The sequence below is a fragment of the Pristiophorus japonicus genome, chromosome 14, assembly GCF_044704955.1.
Source record: "Pristiophorus japonicus isolate sPriJap1 chromosome 14, sPriJap1.hap1, whole genome shotgun sequence".
NCBI classification, from domain to species: Eukaryota; Metazoa; Chordata; class Chondrichthyes; family Pristiophoridae; genus Pristiophorus; species Pristiophorus japonicus.
The window spans coordinates 176066398-176091858 of NC_091990.1; the positions used below are offsets into that span (position 1 = coordinate 176066398).

Genomic DNA, 25461 nt, shown 5'->3' on the forward strand with positions numbered 1-25461 from the left:
CACATGCTCTCTCTCTCTCCCTCCTCCCCCCAGACTGTCTCTCTTCCCACCCCCCCCCCCAGACTCTCTCTCCCTCCCACCCCAAACGCTCTCTCTTTCCCTCCCCCTGACTCTCTCTCTCTCTCTACACCTCCCCCCCCCCCCAGGCTCTCTCTCTCTTCCCCCACCCCACCCCCCACCCAGCCACCGCTCCCGCCAGACTCTCTCTCTCCCTCCCCCCCCCCCCACCCCACACGCTCTCTCTCTCTACCCCCCAGGCTCTCTCGCTCTCTTCCCCGCTCCTGCCGCCAGACTCTCTCTCTCTCTCTCTCTCTCTCTCCCCCCACCCAGACTCTCTCTCTCTCTACCCCCCAGGCTCTCTCGCTCTCTTCCCCCCTCCTGCCGCAAGACTCTCTCTCTCTCTCTCCCTCCCCCCCACCCAGACTCTCTCTCTCTCTACCCCCCAGGCTCTCTCGCTCTCTTCCCCCCTCCCGCCAGACTCTCTCTCTCCCTCCCCCCACCCAGACTCTTTCTCTACCCCCCCAGACTCTCTCTCTCCATCTCATCCCCCTCCCTCCACCCCGCACCCCCTCCCTCTTGGCCGCCAGCCGGGTTGGGGCCACTCGGCGCTCGGGGCAGGTTTAGCTGATGCTGCAGATGAGCAACTATAGAGACAGATTAATATCTCTGCTAAACGTATTCTTAGGCTACCACCTGCATCATCACTCCACAATCAGATGGGTCCCATCCTCTGATTTGGTCATTGTACCTGTAAAACACGGTGAAACAAAACAGGACTGGAAATTTCACTGGGGCCGCTCGGATCGGGGACTCAGTGGGCAACGTGGTGGGAATGACACTTCCGGTCCGGCACTTCCGGTTCGGGCGGGAGGCATAGAAACATAGAAAATAGGTGCGGGAGTAGGCCATTCGGCCCTTCGAGCCTGCACCGCCATTCAATGAGATCATGGCTGATCATTCACCTCAGTACCCCTTTCCTGCTTTCTCTCCATACCCCTTGATACCTTTAGCCGTAAGGGCCATATCTAACTCCCTCTTGAATATATCCAATGAATTGGCATCAACAACTCTCTGCTGCAGGGAATTCCATAGGTTAACAACTCTCTGAGTGAAGAAGTTTCTCCTCATCTCAGTCCTAAATGGCCTACCCCTTATCCTAAGACTATGTCCCCTGGTTCTGGACTTCCGCAACATCGGGAACATTCTTCCCGCATCTAACCTGTCCAGTCCCATCAGAATCTTATACATTTCTATAGGATCCCCTCTCATCCCTCTAAACTCCAGTGAATAAAGGCCCAGTTGATCCAGTCTCCCCTCATATGACAGTCCAGCCATCCCTGGAATCAGTCTGGTGAACCTTCCCTCAATAGCAAGAACGTCCTTCCTCAGATTAGTAGACCAAAACTGTACACAATATTCCAGGTGAGGCCTCACTAAGACCCTGTACAACTGCAGTAAGACCTCTCTGCTCCTATACTCAAAGCCTCTAGCTGTGAAGGCCAACATACCATTTGCCTTATTCACCACCTGCTGTACCTGTATGCCAACTTTCAATGACTGATGAACCATGACACCCAGGTCTCGTTGCACCTCCCCTTTTCCTAATCTGCCGCCATCCAAATAATATTCTGCCTTTGTGTTTTTGCCACCAAAATGGATAACCTCACATTTATCCACATTATACTGCATCTGCCATGTATTTGGCCACTCACCTAACCTGTCCAAGTCACCCTGCAGCCTCTTAGCGTCCTCCTCACAGCTCACACCGCCACCCAGTTTAGTGTCATCTGCAAACTAGGAGATATTATACTCAATTCCTTCATCTAAATCGTTAATGTATATTGTAAATAGCTGGGGTCCCAGCACTGAGCTCTGCGGCACTCCACGAGTCACTGCCTGCCATTCTGAAAAGGTCCCGTTTATCCCGACTTTCTGCTTCCTGTCTGCCAACCAGTTCTCTATCCACCTCAGTACATTACCTCCTATACCATGCGCTTTGATTTTGCACACCAATCTCTTGTGCGGGACCTTGTCAAAAGCCTTTTGAAAGTCTAAACACACCACATCCACTGGTTCTCCCTTGTCCACTCTGCTAGTTACATCCTCAAAAAAATTCCAGAAGATTCGTCAAGCATGATTTCCCTTTCATAAATCCATGCTGACTTGGTCCGATCCTGTCATTGTTTTCTAAATGCGCTGCTATTTCATTCTTAATCGGGGCGGGAACTCCATAGATCCTCCACAGTACAAATAGTCATTTTGTTATAATATTTAAATTGATTCCCGCCTCCTGGGATTGGGTTGGCTGGCTGCCCCCATCCTGCTTCCCGTCCCGCCTCCGTTCCAGAAGTGGACGGGTTTGAGGCTAATTCAAGTTGGGAATTCAATTTTTATCAATTTAACCACCCCCACTCTCCAAACCCACCTGTCTTTTTAGACTACAATTCCCCCCTATGTGTCTTATGTTATTTGTATTGTACTTATCTTCATTCCTCTGCAGGCATGCCATACATGAAAACCCGAATTTGGCAATGCATGGTTATGATCCACTGCCCAGCAGAGTTGCTCCTCCACTTTGGCAGATAATGGAGATTGCGTTGCAAATGGAAATTTTTTTTTCCATCTAAACCAACTAATGTGCTGTTGATTAATCCTTCAGAATAGAACTGCATGAATAAGTTAACAAGGATAGGTTTGAAGATTACAGGGATAAGTATAAATATATATAGTCAAATGCATTGTTGGAAACTGTGGCTCCTACTTTGTTGCCAACCTCCTCTGTGAACACAAGTCACAATTGAATAATATAGATTCTAATATTACACTGATACAGAGTCCCATACTATTACTCTTGGGGATCACATTAAGTTACAAAAAATAGAACATTCATTTTTTAAAACTGAAGAAAAAAAATCTGTGGATTGTTATTCACATATTGAGTTTCTGAGTGAATATGAAAAGGCATGTCATGGAGACAGCCATCATATTAAAAACATTCCTATGTAATTGCTCAGGTCACGCATGGATTAGAATTTACAAGCCACTGAATCAGAGAGAGATTTTTCTGTGCTGCATCTATTTGCATAAATTATCCCTCTGCCTCCAATCTTTTTTTAATTCATTCCAGCTGGCTGCGGGCGGGAAACAGAGGCATTGCATTCAAATCAAACACTGTCGTTACATTTGGCAGGGCCTGTGGGAAACCCACTCTCCCAGGTTTCCCAACCACCTCAAAGGCCGCCACCTCCCACCACTGCCCCAACCAGCCTTCCCCTTTAAAATGCAGCCCTATGATTCAACTTCGCCAGTTGTGTCAAACCGGCGCCTGATACACACTTAACCAAATCAATGGAAGGGAAATCGGAGGAAGGAAATAATGGGTGCCCACTATTGTAAATGCCCTTTGAAGGACCACTGCTTAGGCCAGTGATGACCTGAAACAGGGCAGAGCATGCATGGCACAAGTCGTCATCGTCATCATCATAGGCAGTCCCTCGAATCGAGGGTGACTTGCTTCCACGTCAAAAAGTTCACAGGTGATTCAATGATGGACCTAAAATTCCAGGTCCCGAACTAAATCTTGAAGGGTGGAAGATGCCTGTGTTTGGACTTTTTTAATGTGGGGTGGCCGTTGCACACCAGCCACCACACGGGCTTGACAGAGCGAGGTCTTGATCCAGTGGCAAGGATTAACCAAGACGACTGGAGACCAGCTCTGCTGCACGGGCCTAGTGCGCATACATATCGCAGTGTGGGCTGGGCCCGAGCTGCCGCTGGGCCCTCGCCTCTCCTGGGCCCCGATCACACCCCTCTACAGTCTCTCGCCACCCCTTCGCCCCGACCTCGGCGCTCCTGCAGTACCTGCCCACGCTCCAATCACCGACCTGGACCTCGATGACGTCACTCTTCATTGCCGTTACTCTCCTGCTCCAGCACGTGCTGCTCCCTGGCGTGGTATGCTGCCAGGCTGCTCCTTCCGCTCCCCGGCCTGCTCCGATGGTGCTGGTGATGGCACAAGTGCGGCCCAGTTGATTACCAGTTTTGAACGTGGTCCTACAACTGGCCATTAAGACCCCGATTTGCACATGCAGGCCCTCATGCATGTTTCAGGTGGGTACCCTGCACACCTAGTAGTCGTTGGCTTCCAATTTGGCAGCCGGCACGCTTCCAGGGGACATCGAGAGATGAGAGATTGTGACCTGAAATTTGTCCTTTCAACCGCAATGTTTGCCCACAACACGGGCAAATTAAAGTTGAATTTCTCCTCCCATAGTATCAGAAGGATCGCTGTAAAGGACAAGTAATGGAAAAGAAAGAAGTAAGAAATTAGTCAGCAATGAAAAGAATTGGAGAAGTTAAATCAAAATATGGAAAGTAAATTGGTGAAATATACCCAAGAAATACTCGAGATAGTAATGAAAAACACACACGTTCATTAGCAAGCTAAGTGACAGTCCCACAGTTTGGGGCCAAGTTTCGGCCTGAGTTGCTCCTGTTTTTTTGGAGCAACTGGTTTAGAACGGAGTATCTTGGAAATTGCAATTCTCGGCATTTAGTTTGCTCCAGTTCTAGTCAGTTAGAACAGTTTCAGTTTGGAACAGATTTTTTTTTTCAAAAGGGGGCGTATCCGGCCACTTATGCCCGTTTTGAAAGTTTAGGCAGTGAAAACTTACTCCAAACTAACTTTGAATGGAGTAAGTGTAGATTTTTGTACGGTCAGAAAAACCGTGCCGACACTTCGAAAATCAGGTGTAGGTTACAAATCAGGCATAGGGAACGAGGGGTGGCGCGGGGGGGGGGGGCAAACACTCAACACTTCACTTTTACAAATTAAGAGCCATCATCAATAATAAATGATAAATAAACCAATAAATCAATCCAAATAAATAAAAAAAAATATTTAAAAATATTAAAAATCACTCAATAAATAAAAAATTATTTCTACTCACCTACTGCAGCACCAGGGAGAACAGGGAAAGAGAAGATTATGGGGGGTGGGGGGAGAGAGAAGATGATGTGGGGGGGGGAGAAGATGATGGGGGGGGAGAAGATGATGGGGGGGATGGGGGGAGAGAGAAGATGATGGGGGAGGGGAAGAGAAGATGATGTGGGGGGGGGAGAAGATGATGGGGAGGTGGGGGGAGAGAGAAGATGATGGGGAGGGGAAGGGAAGATGATGTGGGGGGGGGAGAAGATGATGGGGGGGTGGGGGGAGAGAGAAGATGATGGGGGAGGGGAAGAGAAGATGATGTGGGGGGGGGAGAAGATGATGGGGGGGTGGGGGGAGAGAGAAGATGATGGGGGGGGTGGGGGGAGAGAGAAGATGATGGGGGAGGGGAAGAGAAGATGATGTGGGGGGGGGGAGAAGATGATGGGGGGGTGGGGGGAGAGAGAAGATGATGTGGGGGGGAAAGAGAAGATGATGGGGGAGGGGAAGAGAAGATGATGTTGGGGGGGGAGAAGATCATGGGGGGGTGGGGGGGAAAGAGAAGATGATGGGGGAGGGGAAGAGAAGATGATGTGGGGGGGGAAGAGAAGATGATGGGGGAGGGGAAGAGAAGATGATGGGGGAGGAGAAGAGAAGATGATGTGGGGGGGAGAAGATGATGGGGGAGGGGAAGAGAAGATGATGTGGGGGGGAGAAGATGATGGGGGAGGGGAAGAGAAGATGATGTGGGGGGGAGGAGAAGATGATGGGGGGGTGGGGGGAGAGAGAAGATGATGGGGGAGGGGAAGAGAAGATGATGTGGGGGGGGGAGAAGATGATGGGGGGGTGGGGGGAGAGAGAAGATGATGGGGGGGTGGGGGGAGAGAGAAGATGATGTGGGGGGAAAGAGAAGATGATGGGGGAGGGGAAGAGAAGATGATGTTGGGGGGGGAGAAGATCATGGGGGGGTGGGGGGAAAGAGAAGATGATGGGGGAGGGGAAGAGAAGATGATGTGGGGGGGAAGAGAAGATGATGGGGGAGGGGAAGAGAAGATGATGGGGGAGGGGAAGAGAAGATGATGTTGGGGGGGGAGAAGATGATGGGGGGGGTGGGGGGGAAAGAGAAGATGATGGGGGAGGGGAAGAGAAGATGATGCCGGGCTGCTGCCGATGCCGCTGACTCTTCGGGCGGGGCCCACCCCAGTGAGATGCAGGGCGGGTGGGCGGGCCCCACCGATAACAAGGAAGCCGGGCCCCACCGAGGACTTCGGGCGGGGCCCGCACGCAGCCGATGCCAGGCTGCCGACGCCGCCGATGACTCTTCGGGCGGGGCCCACCCCAGTGAGAGGTCGGGCGGGCGGGCCCCGCCGCCGAGGTAAGTTGTGCAGGCCACTCGGCCAGGGATAGGGGGCGATGTCCCTTCGGCCTGGGATAGGGTCGTGGCCCCGGAGACAGGACGCCGGCAGCTACTGCGCATGCGCGCAGCCTCCACTGCGCATGCGCGCAGCTGCCGGCACTGTGTTCGGTGCAGGGCTGTAGCTCCGCCCCCAGCAACTCCTGCTGCGCCGCGCCGAGGTGGAATTGGGCCTACAGCTATTGGAGAATCGCGAGGTAAGTATTCGGCACAATTTTTGTTCTATAAATTAGGCGGGCCTCTCCGATGTGCTCCGTTCTAACGGGCTGCCGAAACTTGACCCCTTTGTCTTGCATAAATAGAACTGACATCTCCCCAGCTGTTAGTGATCGACTCATACACATACACTTTCTTTTAGAAGCTTCCCATTATATTCAAGAGATAAATGACAGGCAAGCCTTGACACCTTTAACATCTATCACAGCACCACCTGCAGGCTTAACAAATTTAATACATAGATAGATTGCACCCCACAATCCTAACAAAACTTTAATGATACTTTATTCAGAATGGCTTTTGAATCTTTTGGGCTTTAACAAAGAAAGAACTTGCATTGATAACCTCAGGACGTCCTAAAACACGTCAAAGTCAATTAATTACTTTAGAAGGGCACTGTACTTGGCAGCCGGTTCTGAACACAGTAAGGTTCACCAAACAGTAACGTGATAAATGACCACTGAAACTGTTTTAATTATGTTGGTTGAGGCATAAATATTTCCAAGGACAGGGGGAGCAGTGCTCTGCTCTTCTTCAAATAGTACCATGGCATCTTTTACATCCAAACGAGAGCTCTGTCCAAGTGAATCAATTAATCGGTTGAGTCACTTGTAAATTATTAATATGTACCGAGACCAAATGCATGCCTTGTGCTATCCCTGTTAGAATGCTGTGGTAGTAGGTTATTGTATTCTAGCAGAAATCAGTATTGTAAATAAGAATAACTTGTGAGTTTTTCTTAAAGATGTTTCTAAGGGAACCTAGTGCAGTAAAAAAAAAATGCTTAAAGAAATATCTTGAAAAGCAAAAATATTTTTTTCATATCTGTATAGCTTTGAAAGTATTGAAATTTTACATTTCTCTGTAAGACATCTCATGGGGCTGAAATTCACCGTCCCCAAAGGGACGGCTACCACGGAGTTTGGGCGGGCGACCGATAAAATCGATGGGCCGCCGCGGTCAGATGATTTTCTCTCCCCGAGCCATATTCAGCTCGGGGGTGGGGGGGGGAGGGGGGGGGCAGATTTGAGCGGTGTGCACTTCCACCAGAAACGGCGGGGTGAATCCGCTGTAAAGGAGACATTCCAACGGTGAGCTCTGCAGTGTGCGGGCACTGTAAAGGCACCAGGACATGTATTTCCAGCTGCAAAAGGGTAGGCCTTTTTCCAGCGGTGCCCCCGCGAGGTATTTGAGTCGGTGCTCGAAAGGCACACCGCTGGAGTGTTGCCGTGATTGGGGCCCTTTGGTAGGGAAATAGTTTTATTCATTTTAGTATTTTTATTTAAGATTACAGCATCCGCTGTATTTATCTTTTAATAGTTTTACTAATTGTTTTGGCTCCTTTCAACCTGCTGAGTGCTGCTCAGAGGTTTGCACATACCCCGGTACTTTTTTACAACTTTCGGGTCTGACTCTTTAGTGGAGGCCTGTGGGCTGCAGAGACCTGCCTGGCAGGGTTCACCCTGAGGACGGGAGGAGTGTTGGGAGGGCGACACCTGGTACACCTGGTCAGACGCAGGAGAAGGCATCGCCGTCAGCACCGTGCAGACAGGCAGCGGGCAAGGGAGGCAGCAGCCATGATTCGTTCATTCTGCGCCAGACCAGTGTGCCCGCCATCTTCACCGGTCCGAATCAGGGTTGCAATTAGCTGCTTGGGGACAAGGGATATCCCCTGTCCACTTGGCTGCTCACTCCACTGCGGAACCCCAGGGCAGCGCCAGAGCATGCCTACAATGACGCTCATTGTGCCACCAGGTGCATCACCGAGCAGTGTATAGACATCCTTAAGCAGAGGTTCCGGTGCCTGGACCGCTCTGGTGGCACCTTGCAGTACTCTCCTCAACGGGTCTCCATCATCGTCGTGGTCTGCTGCATGCTGCACAACCTGGCCATCATGAGGGGACAGCCGCTGGAGGTCGAGTCAGCAGCACCACCTGAGGAGGAGGAGGAGCGGCAGTTCGAGCAGCGTGAGTCCGGGGTGCGTGGAGAGGCCTATAAAGGCCCAACGTCGGAGGAGGAGCGGCAGTTCGAGCAGCGCGAGTCCGGGGTGCGTGGAGAGGCCTATAAAGGCCCAGCTTGTACAGCTCCAGCCGGGAGAAAAAGCAAAAAAGAAGTAGAAAGAAATCAAAAGGTGACATCACAGCCAAAGGGGTAAATGATTGGCTGGTGATTGGTGAGTAGCTTTTCTTTTTCTTTTTTATATCAGTAAGTAAGCCGTTAACATTGTTGTCGCCAAATTAAGTGTATCTAAGGGTTAAGTCATGGCAGGAGAGCTCAGTCACGTGATATGCTCCTCCTGTACCATGTGGGAACTCGGGGACACTTCCGGTATCCCTGACGACTACGTGTGCGGGAAGTGTATCCGCCTCTAGCTCCTGACAGACCGCGTTGCGGATTTGGAGCTGAGGGTGGATTCACTCTGGAGTATCTACGATGCTGAGAATGACGTGAGTAGCACGTGTAGCGAGTTGGTCTTACTGCAGGTGAAGTGTCCACAGCCAGCTAGGGAATGGAAGACCAACAGGAAGAGCAAGGAAGGTAGTGCAGGGGTCCCCTGCGGTCATCCCCCTGCAAAACAGATACACCGCTTTGAGTACTGTTGAGGGGGATGACTCTTCAGGGGAGGGCAGCAGCAGCCAAGTTCATGGCACCATGGCTGGCTCTGTTGCACAGGAGGGCAGGAAAAAGAGTGGGAGAGCGATAGTGATAGGCGATTCAATTGTAAGGGGAATAGATAGGTGTTTCTGCGGCCACAACCGAGACTCCAGGATGGTATGTTGCCTCCCTGGTGCAAGGGTCAAGGATGTCTCCGGGCGGGTACAGGACATTCTAAAAAGGGAGGGAGAACAGCCAGTTATCGTGGTGCACATAGGTACCAACGATATAGGTAAAAAAAAGGGATGAGGTCCTACGAGACGAATTTAAGGAGCTAGGAGCTAACTTAAAAAGTAGGACCTCAAAAGTAGTAATCTCGGGATTGCTACCAGTGCCACGTGCTAGTCAGAGTAGGAATCGCAGGATAGCTCAGATGAATACGTGGCTTGAGCAGTGGTGCAGCATGGAGGGATTCAAGTTCCTGGGACATTGGAACTGGTTCTGGGGGAGGTGGGACGAGTACAAACCGGACGGTCTGCACCTGGGCAGGACCGGAACCAATGTCCTAGGGGGAGTGTTTGCTAGTGCTGTTGGGGAGGAGTTAAACTAATATGGCAGGGGGATGGGAACCAATGCAGGGAGACAGAGGGAAACAAAATGGAGTCAGAAGCAAAAGACAGAAAGGAGATGAGTAAAAGTGGAGGGCAGAGAAACCCAAGGCAAAAAACAAAAAGGGCCAATGTACAGCAAAATTCTAAAAGGTCAAAGTGTAATAAAAAGTCAAGCCTGAAAGCTCGGTGCCTCAATGCGAGGAAAGGGCTCTGAGCTAGTTAGAGTGGGTGAGAGCGCAGATGAACAGGACCCCAAGAAAGAATGCAAAAGGCAGGAGGCAACAGAGCAGAGTAGCACTGGGGTAAGTGTAAACCACAAGGTGATAGGAAGGGACAATATGTATGAATATAAAGGGGCTGCAGGAGAGGTCAAAACTAAAAACCAAGGTTTAAAAACTAGTATTAAAACACTCTACCTAAACGCACGCAGCATTCGAAATAAAGTAAATGAGTTGACGGCACAAATCATTACAAATGGGTATGATTTGGTGGCCATTACAGAAACATGGTTGCAGGGTGGCCAAGACTTGGAATTAAACATACAGGGGTATCTGACAATTTGGAAGGATAGACAAGAAGGGAAAGGAGGTGGGGTAGTTCTGTTAATAAAAGATGATATCAGAGCAGTTGTGAGAGATGATATTGGCTCTAATGAACAAAATGTTGAATCATTGTGGGTGGAGATTAGAGATAGTAAGGGGAAAAAGTCACTGGTGGGCATAGTTTATAGGCCCCCAAATAATAACTTCACGGTGGGGCAAACAATAATCAAGGGAATAATAGAGGCATGTGAAAAAGGAATGGAAGTAATCATGGGGGATTTTAACCTACATATCGATTGGTCAAATCAAATCGCACGGGGTAGCCTGGAGGAGGAATTCATAGAATGCATACGGGATTGTTTCTTAGAACAGTATGTTATAGAACCTACAAGGGAGCAAGCTATCTTAGATCTGGTCCTGTGTAATGAGACAGGAATAATAAACGATCTCTGAGTAAAAGATCCTCTCGGAATGAGTGATCACAGTATGGTTGAATTTGTAATACAGATTGAGGGTGAGGAAGTAGTGTCTCAAACGAGCGTACTATGCTTAAACAAAGGGGACTATAGTGGGATTTTTAGATAGATTTTTAACCAATAAGGGAATTAAGGGTTATGGAGAGCGGGCGGGTAAGTGGAGCTGAGTCCACGGCCAGATCAGCCATGATCTTATTGAATGGCGGAGCAGGCTCGAGGGGCTAGATGCCCTACTCCTGTTCCTAATTCTTATGTTCTTATGTCATATTAACAGATTCTGCACAAGGTGATAATCTATAATACATTTTGAATGTTGCAGTTACAGAGTCAGATAGTAATTTAGAATATCCCCTCATATACATGATTCATTGGAACAAATATACAAAAACTAGAAAAATTTGATACTACCTTTGGGACAATTGTGATTTTCAATTAAAATGTTTGGAACATCACATTGCTCAGAATTCTCTGCGATTCTCAGCATTCCGGGGAGCGTCGAGAGAGGCGGGAGTCGAGAGAGGCAGCGGCCTATAAAAGGCTCAGCAGTCCGGGGAGCGTCGAGAGAGGCGGGAGTCGAGAGAGACAGCGGCCTATAAAAGGCTCAGCAGTCCGGGGAGCGTCGAGAGAGGCGGGAGTCGAGAGAGACAGCGGCCTATAAAAGGCTCAGCAGTCCGGGGAGCGTCGAGAGAGGCGGGAGTCGAGAGAGGCAGCGGCCTATAAAAGGCTCAGCAGTCCGGGGAGCGTCGAGAGAGGCGGGAGTCGAGAGAGGCGGGAGTCGAGAGAGGCGTACCGGTGCAGCTCCAGCTGGGAGAGAAGGCAAAAAAGAAGTAGAAAGAAATCAAAAGGTGACGTCACAGCCAACGTGGTAAGTGATTGGCTGCTGATTGGTGAGTAGTTTTTCTTTTTCTTTATTAGTCAGTAACTTTTAACATTGTTGTCGGCAATTTAAGTGTATCTAAGGGTTAAGTCATGGCAGGACAGCTCGGTCACGTGATATGCTCCTCCTGTACCATGTGGGAACACGGGGACAACACCAGTGTCCCTGACGACTACATGTGCGGGAAGTGTGTCCACCTCCGGCTACTGACGGTCCGCGTTGCGGAGTTGGAGCTGAAGGTGGATTCACTCTGGAGCATCCACGATGCTGAGAATGACGTGAGTATCACGTGTAGCGAGTTGGTCTTACCGCAGGAGAAGGGTCCACAGCCAGCGAGGGAATGGAAGACCAGCAGGAAGAGTAGTGCAAGGAAGGTAGTGCAGGGGTCCCCGGTGGTCATCCCACTGCAAAACAGATACACTGCTTTGAGTGCTGTTGAGGGGGATGACTCATCAGGAGTGGGCAGCAGCAGCCAAGTTCATGGCACCGTGGCTGGCTCTGTTGCACTGGAGGGCAGGAAAAAGAGTGGGCGAGCGATAGTGATAGGGGATTCAATTGTAAGGGGAATAGATAGGCGTTTCTGCGGCCGCAACCGAGACTCCAGGATGGTATGTTGCCTCCCTGGTGCAAGGGTCAAGGATGTCTCGGAGCAGGTGGAGGACATTCTAAAAAGGGAGGGAGAACAGCCAGTTGTCGTGGTGCACGTTGGTACCAATGACATAGGTAAAAAAAGGGATGAGTTCCTACGAAATGAATTTAAGGAGCTAGGAGCTAAATTAAAAAGTAGGACCTCAAAAGTAGTAATCTCGGGATTGCTACCAGTGCCACGTGCTAGTCAGAGTAGAAATCGCAGGATAGCTCAGATGAATACGTGGCTTGAGCAATGGTGCAGCAGGGAGGGATTCAAATTCCTGGGGCATTGGAACCGGTTCTGGGGGAGGTGGGACCAGTACAATCCAGACGGTCTGCACCTGGGCAGAATCGGAACCAATGTCCTCGGGGGAGTGTTTGCTAGTGCTGTTGGGGAGGAGTTAAACTAATATGGCAGGGGGATGGGAACCAATGCAGGGAGATAGAGGGAAACAAAAAGGAGGCAAAAACAAAAGACAGAAAGGAGATGAGGAAAAGTGGAGGGCAGAGAAACCCAAGGCAAAGAACAAAAAGGGCCATTGTACAGCAAAATTCTAAAAGGACAGAGGGTGTTAAAAAAACAAGCCTAAAGGCTTTGTGTCTTAATGCAAGGAGTATCCGCAATAAGGTGGATGAATTAACTGTGCAAATAGATGTTAACAAATATGATGTGATTGGGATTACGGAGACGTGGCTCCAGGATGAGCAGGGCTGGGAACTCAACATCCAGGGGTATTCAACATTCAGGAAGGATAGAATAAAAGGAAAAGGAGGTGGGGTAGCATTGCTGGTTAAGGAGGAGATTAAGGCAATAGTTAGGAAGGACATTAGCTTGGATGATGTGGAATCTATATGGGTAGAGCTGCAGAACACCAAAGGGCAAAAAACGTTAGTGGGAGTTGTGTACAGACCTCCAAACAGTAGTAGTGATGTTGGGGAGGGCATCAAACAGGAAATTAGGGGTGCGTGCAATAAAGGTGCAGCAGTTATAATGGGTGACTTTAATATGCACATAGATTGGGCTAACCAAACTGGAAGCAATACGGTGGAGGAGGATTTTCTGGAGTGCATAAGGGATGGTTTTTTAGACCAATATGTCGAGGAACCAACTAGGGGGGAGGCCATCTTAGACTGGGTGTTATGTAATGAGAAAGGATTAATTAGCAATCTCGTTGTGCGAGGCCCCTTGGGGAAGAGTGACCATAATATGGTGGAATTCTGCATTAGGATGGAGAATGAAACAGTTAATTCAGAGACCATGGTCCAGAACTTAAAGAAGGCTAACTTTGAAGGTATGAGGCGTGAATTGGCTGGGATGGATTGGCGAATGATACTTAAGGGGTTGACTGTGGATGGGCAATGGCAGACATTTAGAGACCGCATGGATGAACTACAACAATTGTACATTCCTGTCTGGCATAGAAATAAAAAAGGGAAGGTGGCTCAACCGTGGCTATCAAGGGAAATCAGGGATAGTATTAAAGCCAAGGAAGTGGCATACAAATTGGCCAGAAATAGCAGCGAACCTGGGGACTGGGAGAAATTTAGAACTCAGCAGAGGAGGACAAAGGGTTTGATTAGGGCAGGGAAAATGGAGTATGAGAAGAAGCTTGCAGGGAACATTAAGACGGATTGCAAAAGTTTCTATAGATATGTAAAGAGAAAAAGGTTAGTAAAGACAAATGTAGGTCCCCTGCAGTCAGAATCAGGGGAAGTCATAACGGGGAACAAAGAAATGGCGGACCAATTGAACAAGTACTTTGGTTCGGTATTCACGAAGGAGGACACGAACAACCTTCCGGTTATAAAAGGGGTCGGAGGGTCTAGTAAGGAGGAGGAACTGAGGGAAATCCTTATTAGCCGGGAAATTGTGTTGGGGAAATTGATGGGATTGAAGGCCGATAAATCCCCAGGGCCTGATGGACTGCATCCCAGAGTACTTAAGGAGGTGGCCTTGGAAATAGTGGATGCGTTGACAGTCATTTTCCAACATTCCATTGATTCTGGATCAGTTCCTATGGAGTGGAGGGTAGCCAATGTAACCCCACTTTTTAAAAAAGGAGGGAGAGAGAAAACAGGGAATTATAGACCGGTCAGCCTGACATCGGTAGTGGGTAAAATGATGGAATCAATTATTAAGGATGTCATAGCAGTGCATTTGGAAAGAGGTGACATGATAGGTCCAAGTCAGCATGGATTTGTGAAAGGGAAATCATGCTTGACAAATCTTCTGGAATTTTTTGAGGATGTTTCCAGTAGAGTGGATAAGGGAGAACCAGTTGATGTGGTATATTTGGACTTTCAGAAGGCGTTCGACAAGGTCCCACACAAGAGATTGATGTGCAAAGTTAGAGCACATGGGATTGGGGGTAGTGTACTGACATGGATTGAGAACTGGTTGTCAGACAGGAAGCAAAGAGTAGGAGTAAATGGGTACTTTTCAGAATGGCAGGCAGTGACTAGTGGGGTACCGCAAGGTTCTGTGCTGGGGCCCCAGCTGTTTACACTGTACATTAATGATTTAGATGAGGGGATTAAATGTAGTATCTCCAAATTTGCGGATGACACTAAGTTGGGTGGCAGTGTGAGCTGCGAGGAGGATGCTGTGAGGCTGCAGAGCGACTTGGATAGGTTAGGTGAGTGGGCAAATGCATGGCAGATGAAGTATAATGTGGATAAATGTGATGTTATCCACTTTGGTGGTAAAAACAGAGAGACAGACTATTATCTGAATGGTGACAGATTAGGAAAAGGGGAGGTGCAAAGAGACGTGGGTGTCATGGTACATCAGTCATTGAAGGTTGGCATGCAGGTGCAGCAGGCGGTTAAGAAAGCAAATGGCATGTTGGCCTTCATAGCAAGGGGATTTGAGTACAGGGGCAGGGAGGTGTTGCTACAGTTGTACAGGGCATTGGTGAGGCCACACCTGGAGTATTGTGTACAGTTTTGGTCTCCTAACCTGAGGAAGGACATTCTTGCTATTGAGGGAGTGCAGCGAAGGTTCACCAGACTGATTCCCGGGATGGCGGGACTGACCTATCAAGAAAGACTGGATCAACTGGGCTTGTATTCACTGGAGTTCAGAAGAATGAGAGGGGACCTCATAGAAACATATAAAATTCTGACGGGGTTAGACAGGTTAGATGCAGGAAGAATGTTCCCAATGTTGGGGAAGTCCAGAACCAGGGGTCACAGTCTAAGGATAAGGGGTAAGCCATTTAGGACCGAGATGCGGAGGAACTTCTTCACCCAGAGAGTGGTGAACCTGTGGAATTCTCTACCACAGAAAGTTGTTGAGGCCAATTCACTAAATATATTCAAAAAGGAGTTAGATGAGGTCCTTACTGCTAGGGGGATCAAGGGGTATGGCGAGAAAGCAGGAATGGGGTACTGAAGTTGAATGTTCAGCCATGAACTCATTGAATGGCGGTGCAGGCTAGAAGGGCCGAATGGCCTACTCCTGCACCTATTTTCTATGTTTCTATGTTTCTATGTTTCTATGATTGCAGTTAAATTTGCTTTGCATTGGTAACCTGCCAAAGAAAGAAAGACTTTTGCATATATATAGCGCCTTTCACGACTACTGGACGTCTCAAAGCGTTTTACAGCAAATGGAGTGCTTTTGGAGTTTAGTCACTGTTGTAATGTGGGCAACGCGGCAGCAATTTGTGCACAGCAAGCTCCCCAAACAGCAATGTGATAATGACCAGATAACGGGGAGAAACAACAAATCTAACTGTGTTGGTTCAGAGTCATAATCCAATTATCATGATGTTGTACAAAAACTAAGCTATTAACATCTTTGGTGACACTATTTATGAATAATACATGTTTTTCTTTTTAAAAATATTAAAATGTTTTGAAACAAAAACTTTTGACATTGTTGGCCAAGTAAAATAGTGAACTATTAACCAGTATTTCGGAGTTTCAGTTCTGATTGGTGGAGTTCTATCTGACTTGCATAATTATTAACAGATCTACCCCATGGTTCAATATACTATCGATCCAGGAAGAATCCTGGTTTAGTCTCCAGTTGGAGCTATAAGCTCAAGTGGGGTTGGTGAGAGGATGGTGGTGTCCCAGTTGACTTCAATGCTCAGGATGGGGGTGGGGAAACATCGATAACCATTATCAACACCAGTTAATGGCACCTAGCACCTTGCCTTATTCACCCAACATGTTGTACAGTGATGTAAACTTATGCATACATCAGGAATGGGATTTTGCCAGCGTTCAAGTGTTAATCATGTTTAAACATTAAAAATTAAATTCAGAAATTTCCTTTTAATTATTTTTTTCCCTTCCCTCCTGAAGGTGCTAACTTGCTGAGAACAATACTCCAGGCACTGGCAGCTTTTGGACACTTTGTTCAAGTGACCATTCACTTGGTCACAGCAGGTTTACTGCTCATAAGCCCAGTGTAGCGACCCTGTAGCAAGTGTACAAGATGTACAGATAGGACCGTGCTTGTCCACTATATTTGCATAATGTACCTGACTGGGCTCACACATCGAGAATGGTCACTTGAACAAAGTGTCCAAAAGCTGCCAGTGCCTGGAGTATTGTTCTCAGCAAGTTAGCACCTTCAGGAGGGAAGGGAAAAAAATAATTAAAAGGAAATTTCTGAATTTAATTTTTAATGTTTAAACATGATTAACACTTGAACGCTGGCAAAATCCCATTCCTGATGTATGCATAAGTTTACATCACTGTACAACATGTTGGGTGAATAAGGCAAGGTGCTAGGTGCCATTAACTGGCATTGATAATGGTTATCGATGTTCATATTTTTGTGCCATTCCTTATTTCATGCTGAGTAGCAACTAATGAGCAAAGACAAGCTATTATAATTGCAGTTGTGCAGTCAGCTAAATTATTAACAATTACACAACAAATGTCATTACTCTCTGGCTTGAAAATCTCCGGCTTACAGTGCATTGCTGAGGAAACAGTGTTAGAAATAGCCAAGTTTAAGGCTGTCTCTGGTCACTTTAATAATCAGGATCGACTGTAAACCAATCTGGTGGGTATATTGTGTTTAATTAGAGTGTAAGATGGACTATAAGACATTAGTTATACAGCAAAACATACGACCGTAACAAGTAGTTGATACCGATCCCGATCGGACAAAGGGCTGGTGCATGTGAGCAATTTTCCGGCTTGCAGTCCCTTTCTCTTTGTCTAGAACTCGAAGAGTGTTCACTCGAAGAGTGATCACTCAAAGAGTGTTCAACCAGCCCAACTTCTGTTTCACTCTCCCCTCACACTATTTGTGAGAAGAAGCTTACTTTTATTCTCCTTTTTAGGGGTGGCCCTGAAATGGGATATTGACACGACCTTTTGACCTATAGAGGTTTCTCTAAAACCCGAATACCCAATAACGCTTCTAGTTCTTTGTCTCGATTCTTTTGTCAAAGCCCGCCCTAAGGATTTTAGCCACATGTCTTGTTGTTTGTACCTTCCCAGGGTTCATTCTTCGAAATTCGGATCTTAGCCCTTTTGTCCATATCCTGCCTTTGATACCGTTAGGCTGAACCAGAAAACTGCTCGCTTCAGAGTTACCTCCTTTATGACCTAGCAACTTGTTTACATTAACTCTCACAACTTCCATCCAATCTAATTCTTTCTTTCACAAATTGTCTTAAAGATACATAAACAAAGTTGAAGTCTTAACTTGAAAACTACAGATAATGGTTGTCATAGTGAAAATGCTATAACATCTCAGCAGGGTTTCAAAACCTTAGCATTTCTAAGCATCTAACACTAGTCTGAGGAGAAATTTCGGCTCTAATACTAATATAACGATTTAAACTGATTCTTAGTATCAGTTTAAGACATTTTGAACCCCTGATTTCTAACAACAGCACACTTGTTTCAATTATACCGGGCATGTTGTCTGTCACTGGAAGAAAGAGTTATGTATTAAGTTCAATGAGATTCGCCTGTATAACTGCAAAACTGTTTCAATCGTCAGCATTCTTTATTTTCAGGTAATTGTGGACTTTTTCTTGCCTAATTAGAAGCAAAAGGTGATGCAGAATCCAATTATGTTTGTTCATCTGATTGTGGAATAATTGTTTCTTACAGGATAGAAGCAGAGGAGCAGAAATTTAAAAAGGAATGGGATGAAGACTGGGGACACCGAGAACAGCCCAAAAGTCCGAAGTCAGTTAGTGCTGATGTTCTCCCACGTTCACCACCGAAAAGCAAAAGTAAGATCATTTTACAGTAATGTTTTCATTCCTTATTTAAAGAATCACTATTCACTTGTTGCCAGCTGTAGAGGGTGTATTGCAGACTTTTTAAAAAGATCACAGCAGCCCACATTTTATTTGTGGGATATGGAGGAGCAGTCAGTCAGTCAGTCATAGGCCGTCCCTCGAACGAGGATGACTTGCTTCCGCAAGTGTTCAATGTTTCAATGAAGGACCCGATGTTCCAGTCCTGAACTCCAGTTGAGGGGGTGGAAGATGCCTGTGCGTGGTTTTTTTTAAACGTGTGGTGACCGTTGCACATCAGCCACCACACGGGCTCGACAGAGCTCGGTCTTGGTCCAGTGGCAAGGGTTGAACCAGGACGACTGGAGACCTGCTCTGTTACACAGACCTAGTGCGCACACATATCGCAGTGTGGGCTGGCCCGTGCTGCCCCTGGGCCCTCGGCTCTTCTGGGCCCCGTACCCTCATTCGCTGCACCTTCGCCCCCGGTGTTCCAGGGCAGCCCCGACCTGTGTGAGAGCACCACCGCAGGTAGGGGCTATAAATAGAGCTGGAGCACCGGGCCCTGGAACATTGTGGAGGAGCAGTATCTACGTAATAGGACCTTAATTTAAATGTATTTATGAAGCTCCAACCTGAGTCATGAATGCTTCAACTGCCAATTAAAGCAGTGATAGGAAGATGACTGAAGAGTAGAGAATTAACGATATGTCTACCGCTTCGATTTTAATTCCCATACCGCCTAGTTTACACTGGGCAGAGGGAGTTAAAATTCCCCCTCAAATCTGGTAAAAGACATGTAAACACTGCTGTGAAATCCACCATCTAGCCAATTGAGTTTTATTGAATGGCATGTTGAATTCCAGGATAGCATTAGCCTTTAATTTTTTTTTAAAGTTTTTTTTAATCCCATAATCTAATCTATCCAACAAAATTAAACAATTCATGTTCAGTGTGACATAACTTGAATATGAAGTGACTTTGTAGCTTTTTTTTGAACCATAAGCTTTGTAAATCTGCTTCATGGCACAGTCACACAATGTAATGAACCACAGATATTTAGGCCCTAGTTTTAGGCCGTACTCAGGAAGGGGGAAATAGTACAGTGCGGGAAGGCATAAGCTTTCCTTGTGTGGCCCAGTGGAGCATGCCTGCTCCTCTTGGACCCCACAAAGGAAAGAAAAACGCTTTCCTTTTTTGGCTTCTTCTGGGACTAATCCTCTTCTGTCCCGGGGTGGCCTAGCAGGAAACCCAGAGTGACTTCCCCGCTCAGGCCTGTGTTAAAATTGCAGTTGGCTCTTGATGATATAATCCGTATGTCTAGAAGGACCCCACTGGCTTTGGGCGGCTGTCCATATCACCTGTTCAAGCGACCATGTTAAAATTATGGATGCAGATTCCCATTGCTAAATTGATATGCTTTGTATCCATTTTATGCCTGAAAGGCGGGTGCAATGCATACGAATTTCCAACCTTATGTTTCATACAAATTATCCTTTAACCTAAAAGTTAAATGGTATGTTTTTTTCTAATTTTGTAAGACATTTGAAGCATTTAGAGAAAATCTGATCGTTAGTTTGTCAGACTTCAGCCATATTCAAATGTCTTATCAAGATAGAGAATTAGATGGCAGTAAATGAACAATTTTGCTTGCATCTGATGCATGGATGAGCTGTCGGCTGTACTAGAGCATGCATGGAAACAGGAATTGAAGAATAAAATGCCACATTCATTTTACAGACCATCTTTGAGATTAGTTTTTTTTACTGTGGGTCTTCCCCAGGACCAGGGCAATGTCCATAAATGCCAGCATTGTTAGATTATATAAATAGGCTGATGGCTCAGCTTTACCATAGGCAGGACAGAATGGCAGCCAGGAGCATCCATCGCCCAGTCACAACCAGTCCAGTTTTTGCTGCTGGCCAAATTATGTCTGTTACAAGATGCAGACTTTAAATCCAACTCGTGAAGTAGGTCTCTATGCTTCCAGAGCATTATCACCACCTGCTTCTTGTTTTAGCAGTGTAATAAAACAAGGTATTGGACTGGAATTGTAGATCAAGATAACATCACTGCAATTAAAATGGCTCGTCTGGCGATAATTATTTTTTGGTACTCAAGATGTAATGCTTTATATTCCTTACCAATATAAACAGTCAAGCAAAAGATCTACTGCCATTTCATTTTATTGAAATGTTTCCCTTTGTGAGGAACTGTCACAGAATGTTTGAAGCTGCACAGGGTTTTACAAATTGCATTGCAAATTAGAACTGAAGTGCAGTGCTCATCAATACTTAATCATTTTCATTAACATTATTCAAGAGAGAGCCAAGGGGCCTGGTGGATGAAAGAGGCTATAAATTCAATCTTACTAAACTGTGACGCTAGCTTATAATTTACAGAATTTAAACAGTTCCTTCACAATTACTATGATGATGGATGTTAGTGCTCAGGAATGTAATATTTTCCACGTTTTGACTCTAGTGACCGCATCAAGCTCTCCCATAAGAACATAAGAATTAGAAACAGGAGTAGGCCATCTAGCCATTCAACAAGATCATGGCTGATCTGACCGTGGACTCAGCTCCACTTACCCGCCCGCTCCCCGTATCCCTTAATTCCCTTATTGGTTAAAAATCTATTTATCTGTGACTTGAATACATTCAATGAGCTAGCCTCAACTGCTTCCTTGGGCAGAGAATTCCACAGATTCACAACCCTCTGGGAGAAGAAATTCCTTCTCAACTCGGTTTTAAATTGGCTCCCCTGTATTTTGAGGCAGTGCCCCCTAGTTCTAGTCTCCCCGACCAGTGGAAACAACCTCTCTGCCTCTATCTTGTCTATCCCTTTCATGATTTTAAATGTTTCTATAAGATCACCCCTCATCCTTCTGAACTCCAACGAGTAAAGACCCAGTCTACTCAATCTATCATCATAAGGTAACCCCCTCATCTCCGGAATCAGCCTAGTAAAGGTCAGGAAAGGTACAGTTTAGATGCAGTATGAAACTCTTTCCACACCTCCTCAGTAGGAAAATGTACTCTCCTGCAACAGTGTGAAATTCTCATTTCCTACACTGGTTATCCTCGTGATCTCTGTATAAATGCCAAATTAATGTCAAAATCGGGACAGTTTTTGTGCAGTTTATTTATGACCACTACTGACTGAGGTTGCCCAAAGTTGAGGATGAAAATTGTGTGCTTGGGTGATGTGGAAGACCAATCTATGATACCACAGAATGGTGGAACACAGATTTAATTTCACACTCCACTTAATTCCCAATCTCGACTGTGTTATTGTGTGAAAGTACCAAGCCCATGCGGAAGTGCCAAGTAGAGTCCAGGTTCTCGTTCCCCAAAGAGCGAGAGTGAGGGAGAATTGCAAAAAGAATTGCCATGTGATGACCATCTTTTATTACCCAGGCTCAAAGTATTATTGACAATGGTATACGAGCACTTGCCTACAAAGGAGAAACATCGGGCAAAACAATCTTTTTGTTTTTCATCATTATAAGTATTCAATGAATTTTACTGTTATTTTAGCTGAATTATTATGTTGAACACCTCAGAAAGCTTGTAGAGATATTTATTTGACATGCAAATCAATGGAGTAATCCTTGTATGAAATATTTTGTTCAATACCTTTTTATTGAATAAATAAATATTTTGACTGCTAAAAAAAACAAACAATAGATGGCAGTATACCATGTATAGTGCAACTCCAGTAAGAAGAATCAGAGTTCTTCTGCAATAGAACAGGGTATGGTAGTGCAGTGATTATGGTACTGAACGAGTAATCCAAAGATCTGGATAAAAATCCAGAGACTTTGAGTTCAAATCCCAGTCATTAAAAGTGACCATGGATTTTCGTACAAATGTAACTGGATCACTAATGTCCTTTAGGAACGGAAACCTGCCATCCTTACCCAGCATGGCCTATTTGTGACTCCGGTCCCACATCAACATGGTTGACTCTTAAATGCTTTCTGAACTGGCCTAGAAAATCACTTAATTGTATCAAACATTCGGGCAACTAGTAATGGGCAATAAATACTGGCTTTGCCAGCAATGGCCACATCCCAAATCTGAATTTTTAAAAAGTTTCATTGCCATAGTCCTGCATAGCCTTTGGCCGCCTGAGCAAAAGAGTGTTTGAAGATCAGGCCCTCAAAACTGCCACCATCTCATGGTCTACAGGGCTGTAGTAATACTCGTCCTCCTGTATGGCTCAGAAATATGGACCATGCACAGTAAACATCTCAAGTCACTGGAGAAATACCACCAACGATGTCTCCGCAAGATCCTACAAATCCCCTGGGAGGACAGACGTACCAACATTAGCGTCCTCGACCAGGTCAACATCCCCAGCATCGAAACACTGACCACACTTGATCAGCTCTGCTGGGCAGGCCACATTGTCCGCATGCCAGACACGAGACTCCCAAAGCAAGCGCTCTGCTCGGAACTCATCCACGGCAAATGAGCCAAAGGTGGGCAGAGGAATTGTTATAAGGACACCCTCAAAGCCTCCCTGATAAAGTGCAACATCCCCACTGACATCTGGGAGTCCTTGGTCAAAGGCCGCCCTAAGTGGAAAAAGCGCATCCTGAGCACCTCGAATCTCGTCGCCAAGAGCGTGCAGAAATCAAGCGCAGGCAGCGGAAGGAGCGTGCGGCAAACCTGTCCCACCCTCCCTTTCCCTCAACGACTGTCTGTCCCACCTGTGACAGGGACTATGGCTCTCATATTGGACTGTTCAGTCACCTAAGAACTCACGTTAAGAGTGGAAACAAGTCTTCCTCGACTCCGAGGGACTGCCTATGGTGATGATGACACATAGAAACATAGAGACACTCAGAGCTGTAAGGTATGCTAAGCTTTGTGAGCTCTATATGTACGTAGCCTTAAACCGTGTTTAATGATAATTGTATATCACAAAACATGGAACAGAAATTATGTTTTATGTGGCACTTTGATTTTTAAATAACTTCTTCTGCGATTATTTTTTAATTATTTGTGCTGATTTGCAACAATTGAGTTTTAATTGTTGTGTATATTGAAACATCATTCTATTTAATATATTAAAAATCTTTTGTCTGCATGCACTTCCTGTACAAAACCTTACTTTCTGTTGTCATATTTTTATCACACCTTTGTCAAGTTTTCCCATTATAAATTCCTATGTTCACATTTATAATGGAAAGTCTCTGCTAGCTGTATATACTTGGGCAGTTTCAATCCAAGTTCCTCGTATTCATGAATTTACAACACATTACTATTGCTGTTTTGGGAGGGTAAGCAGCAGAATAAAGATTGGAAAATCAGAGAGAAAATTACATATGGATGGTCCTTGGCATCTCCTGGCAGCTGACCAAAGGTAACAACCTGGGAAAAGGCCATGTCAGCTCCAGACATAAGAACACAAAACAAAGAAAATGAGACAAATAAATTAAAAAAGACTTAAGGAGTAAAGTTACCCAACCACTCCGTTTTTATATATTTTTTTAAAAGATTAGTTTCGTATCTTGGGCACCTGAAAAGTCTAAAACATTTAGTGACATTTTTGATTCACTTTTTTGCAGTACCAATAAAAATGTGAAAAGGTATGTGATATAGTACCAAATGCAGTTGCATATTATATCCACAGCTTCTCAGTTTTTAATCCTTTGAAAATTTACCTCCAATTATGCCAAATTCAAACTTGCTGCTGGGTAATGTTAGTATTTGCTGTAAGAGTGACTAAACTCTTTAAAATAATACATTTGGTTTATCTTTAATTCAGTTATTTGTGTCTTGGCTATTTAGCCTGAGTAGAGGTATTAATTTGACTAGGAATTTGTGTTTCTGTATCATACATCTTGAAACATTTCTTGGTTTAGTCAAACTCACTGCAAGAGGATAAAATGGGAGAGGCAGTGCCATGACTCTGTTATGATAATCGATGTGCCTTCACTTAGTATCTTTACGAAGCATCGTCTTACAATCCAGTAGTGCTCAGAACCTTTTTGATGAGAGCCACAATCCCAGTTGATGCTTGCTCTTTGGAATGCTGCAGCAATTTCAATATGGAGTGCTGACATATGCAGCTGTGATTTCCTACAAAGCAACCTCCTGATTTCAATCATGTAACTGCGGGCAGTCAGCAAGTGTAGAACACACACCTTCCAATAAGAAAAGAAAAAAAAAATATGACCAACAATTCTATTATAATACAGCTTTATCACTTGCTGTATTGAAGGTGGGTTAACATTGTTCCTGAACACCATTCACTTGCTTTATTTTGTTGAACACCAAGGTAATGAGAGGGAACAGCACAAAATTCCTGCTCAGTCTACATTCTGTAACTGTATATGAACCCAGAGGGTAGCAAGCCTTTCAAGGTCAACAGGCAAAAAGAAAAAAGGAAGGCTTGCATTTATAGAGGGTCTTTCACCACCACCGGATGTCTCAAAGCGCTTTACAGCCAACTAAGTATTTATTGAAGTGTAGTCACCATTGTAACGTGATGGAAAGGCAGGTCACAAATGGCCTCTGGCTTATCTTAAAAGTACTGATGCTATTGTCCATAAAGCATACCATCATTACAAGGAAAATACAGAGAAATGTCAGTACTTTCATTGTATAAGTAATGTATTTCAGTCTTTACTCATTAAAATATGCTTTCTTAGAGATGAGGCAAAATCCAACACTATCCATTGATGCAGTCTGATAACTACCATTTCTATGATGTTTCTAAGGTTATTTTTGGCTCAGAAGATATAGAATTATAAAATCCATGATGCCAGCATCATTATATATTTTTTTAAACAAAATGTTATTTTCTCCTTCCATCACTCTTTTTTCCCAGAAGACAAAAAGACCGATGACCACCCTCAGCTAACAGTGGATCAAGAGACCCAACCAAGCATGGTGCTGAAAATGGAACAGGTTTGGCAGCCAATATTATAGCTCAGGGT

At 45.7% G+C, this 25461-nt stretch overlaps 1 protein-coding gene across 1 annotated transcript in view; it reads left to right on the forward strand.

Moving 5' to 3' along the window:
• The window catches only part of ush1c (Usher syndrome 1C), a 319880-nt gene that overhangs the window by 146326 nt on the left and 148093 nt on the right, over positions 1–25461 (forward strand). Inside the window, exons 14-16 of the mRNA XM_070898764.1 lie at positions 18376–18500; positions 20401–20414; positions 23266–23281. Of these exons, the coding sequence (XP_070754865.1) occupies positions 18376–18500; positions 20401–20414; positions 23266–23281 (155 nt within the window). The remainder of the gene's footprint in view (positions 1–18375; positions 18501–20400; positions 20415–23265; positions 23282–25461) is intronic.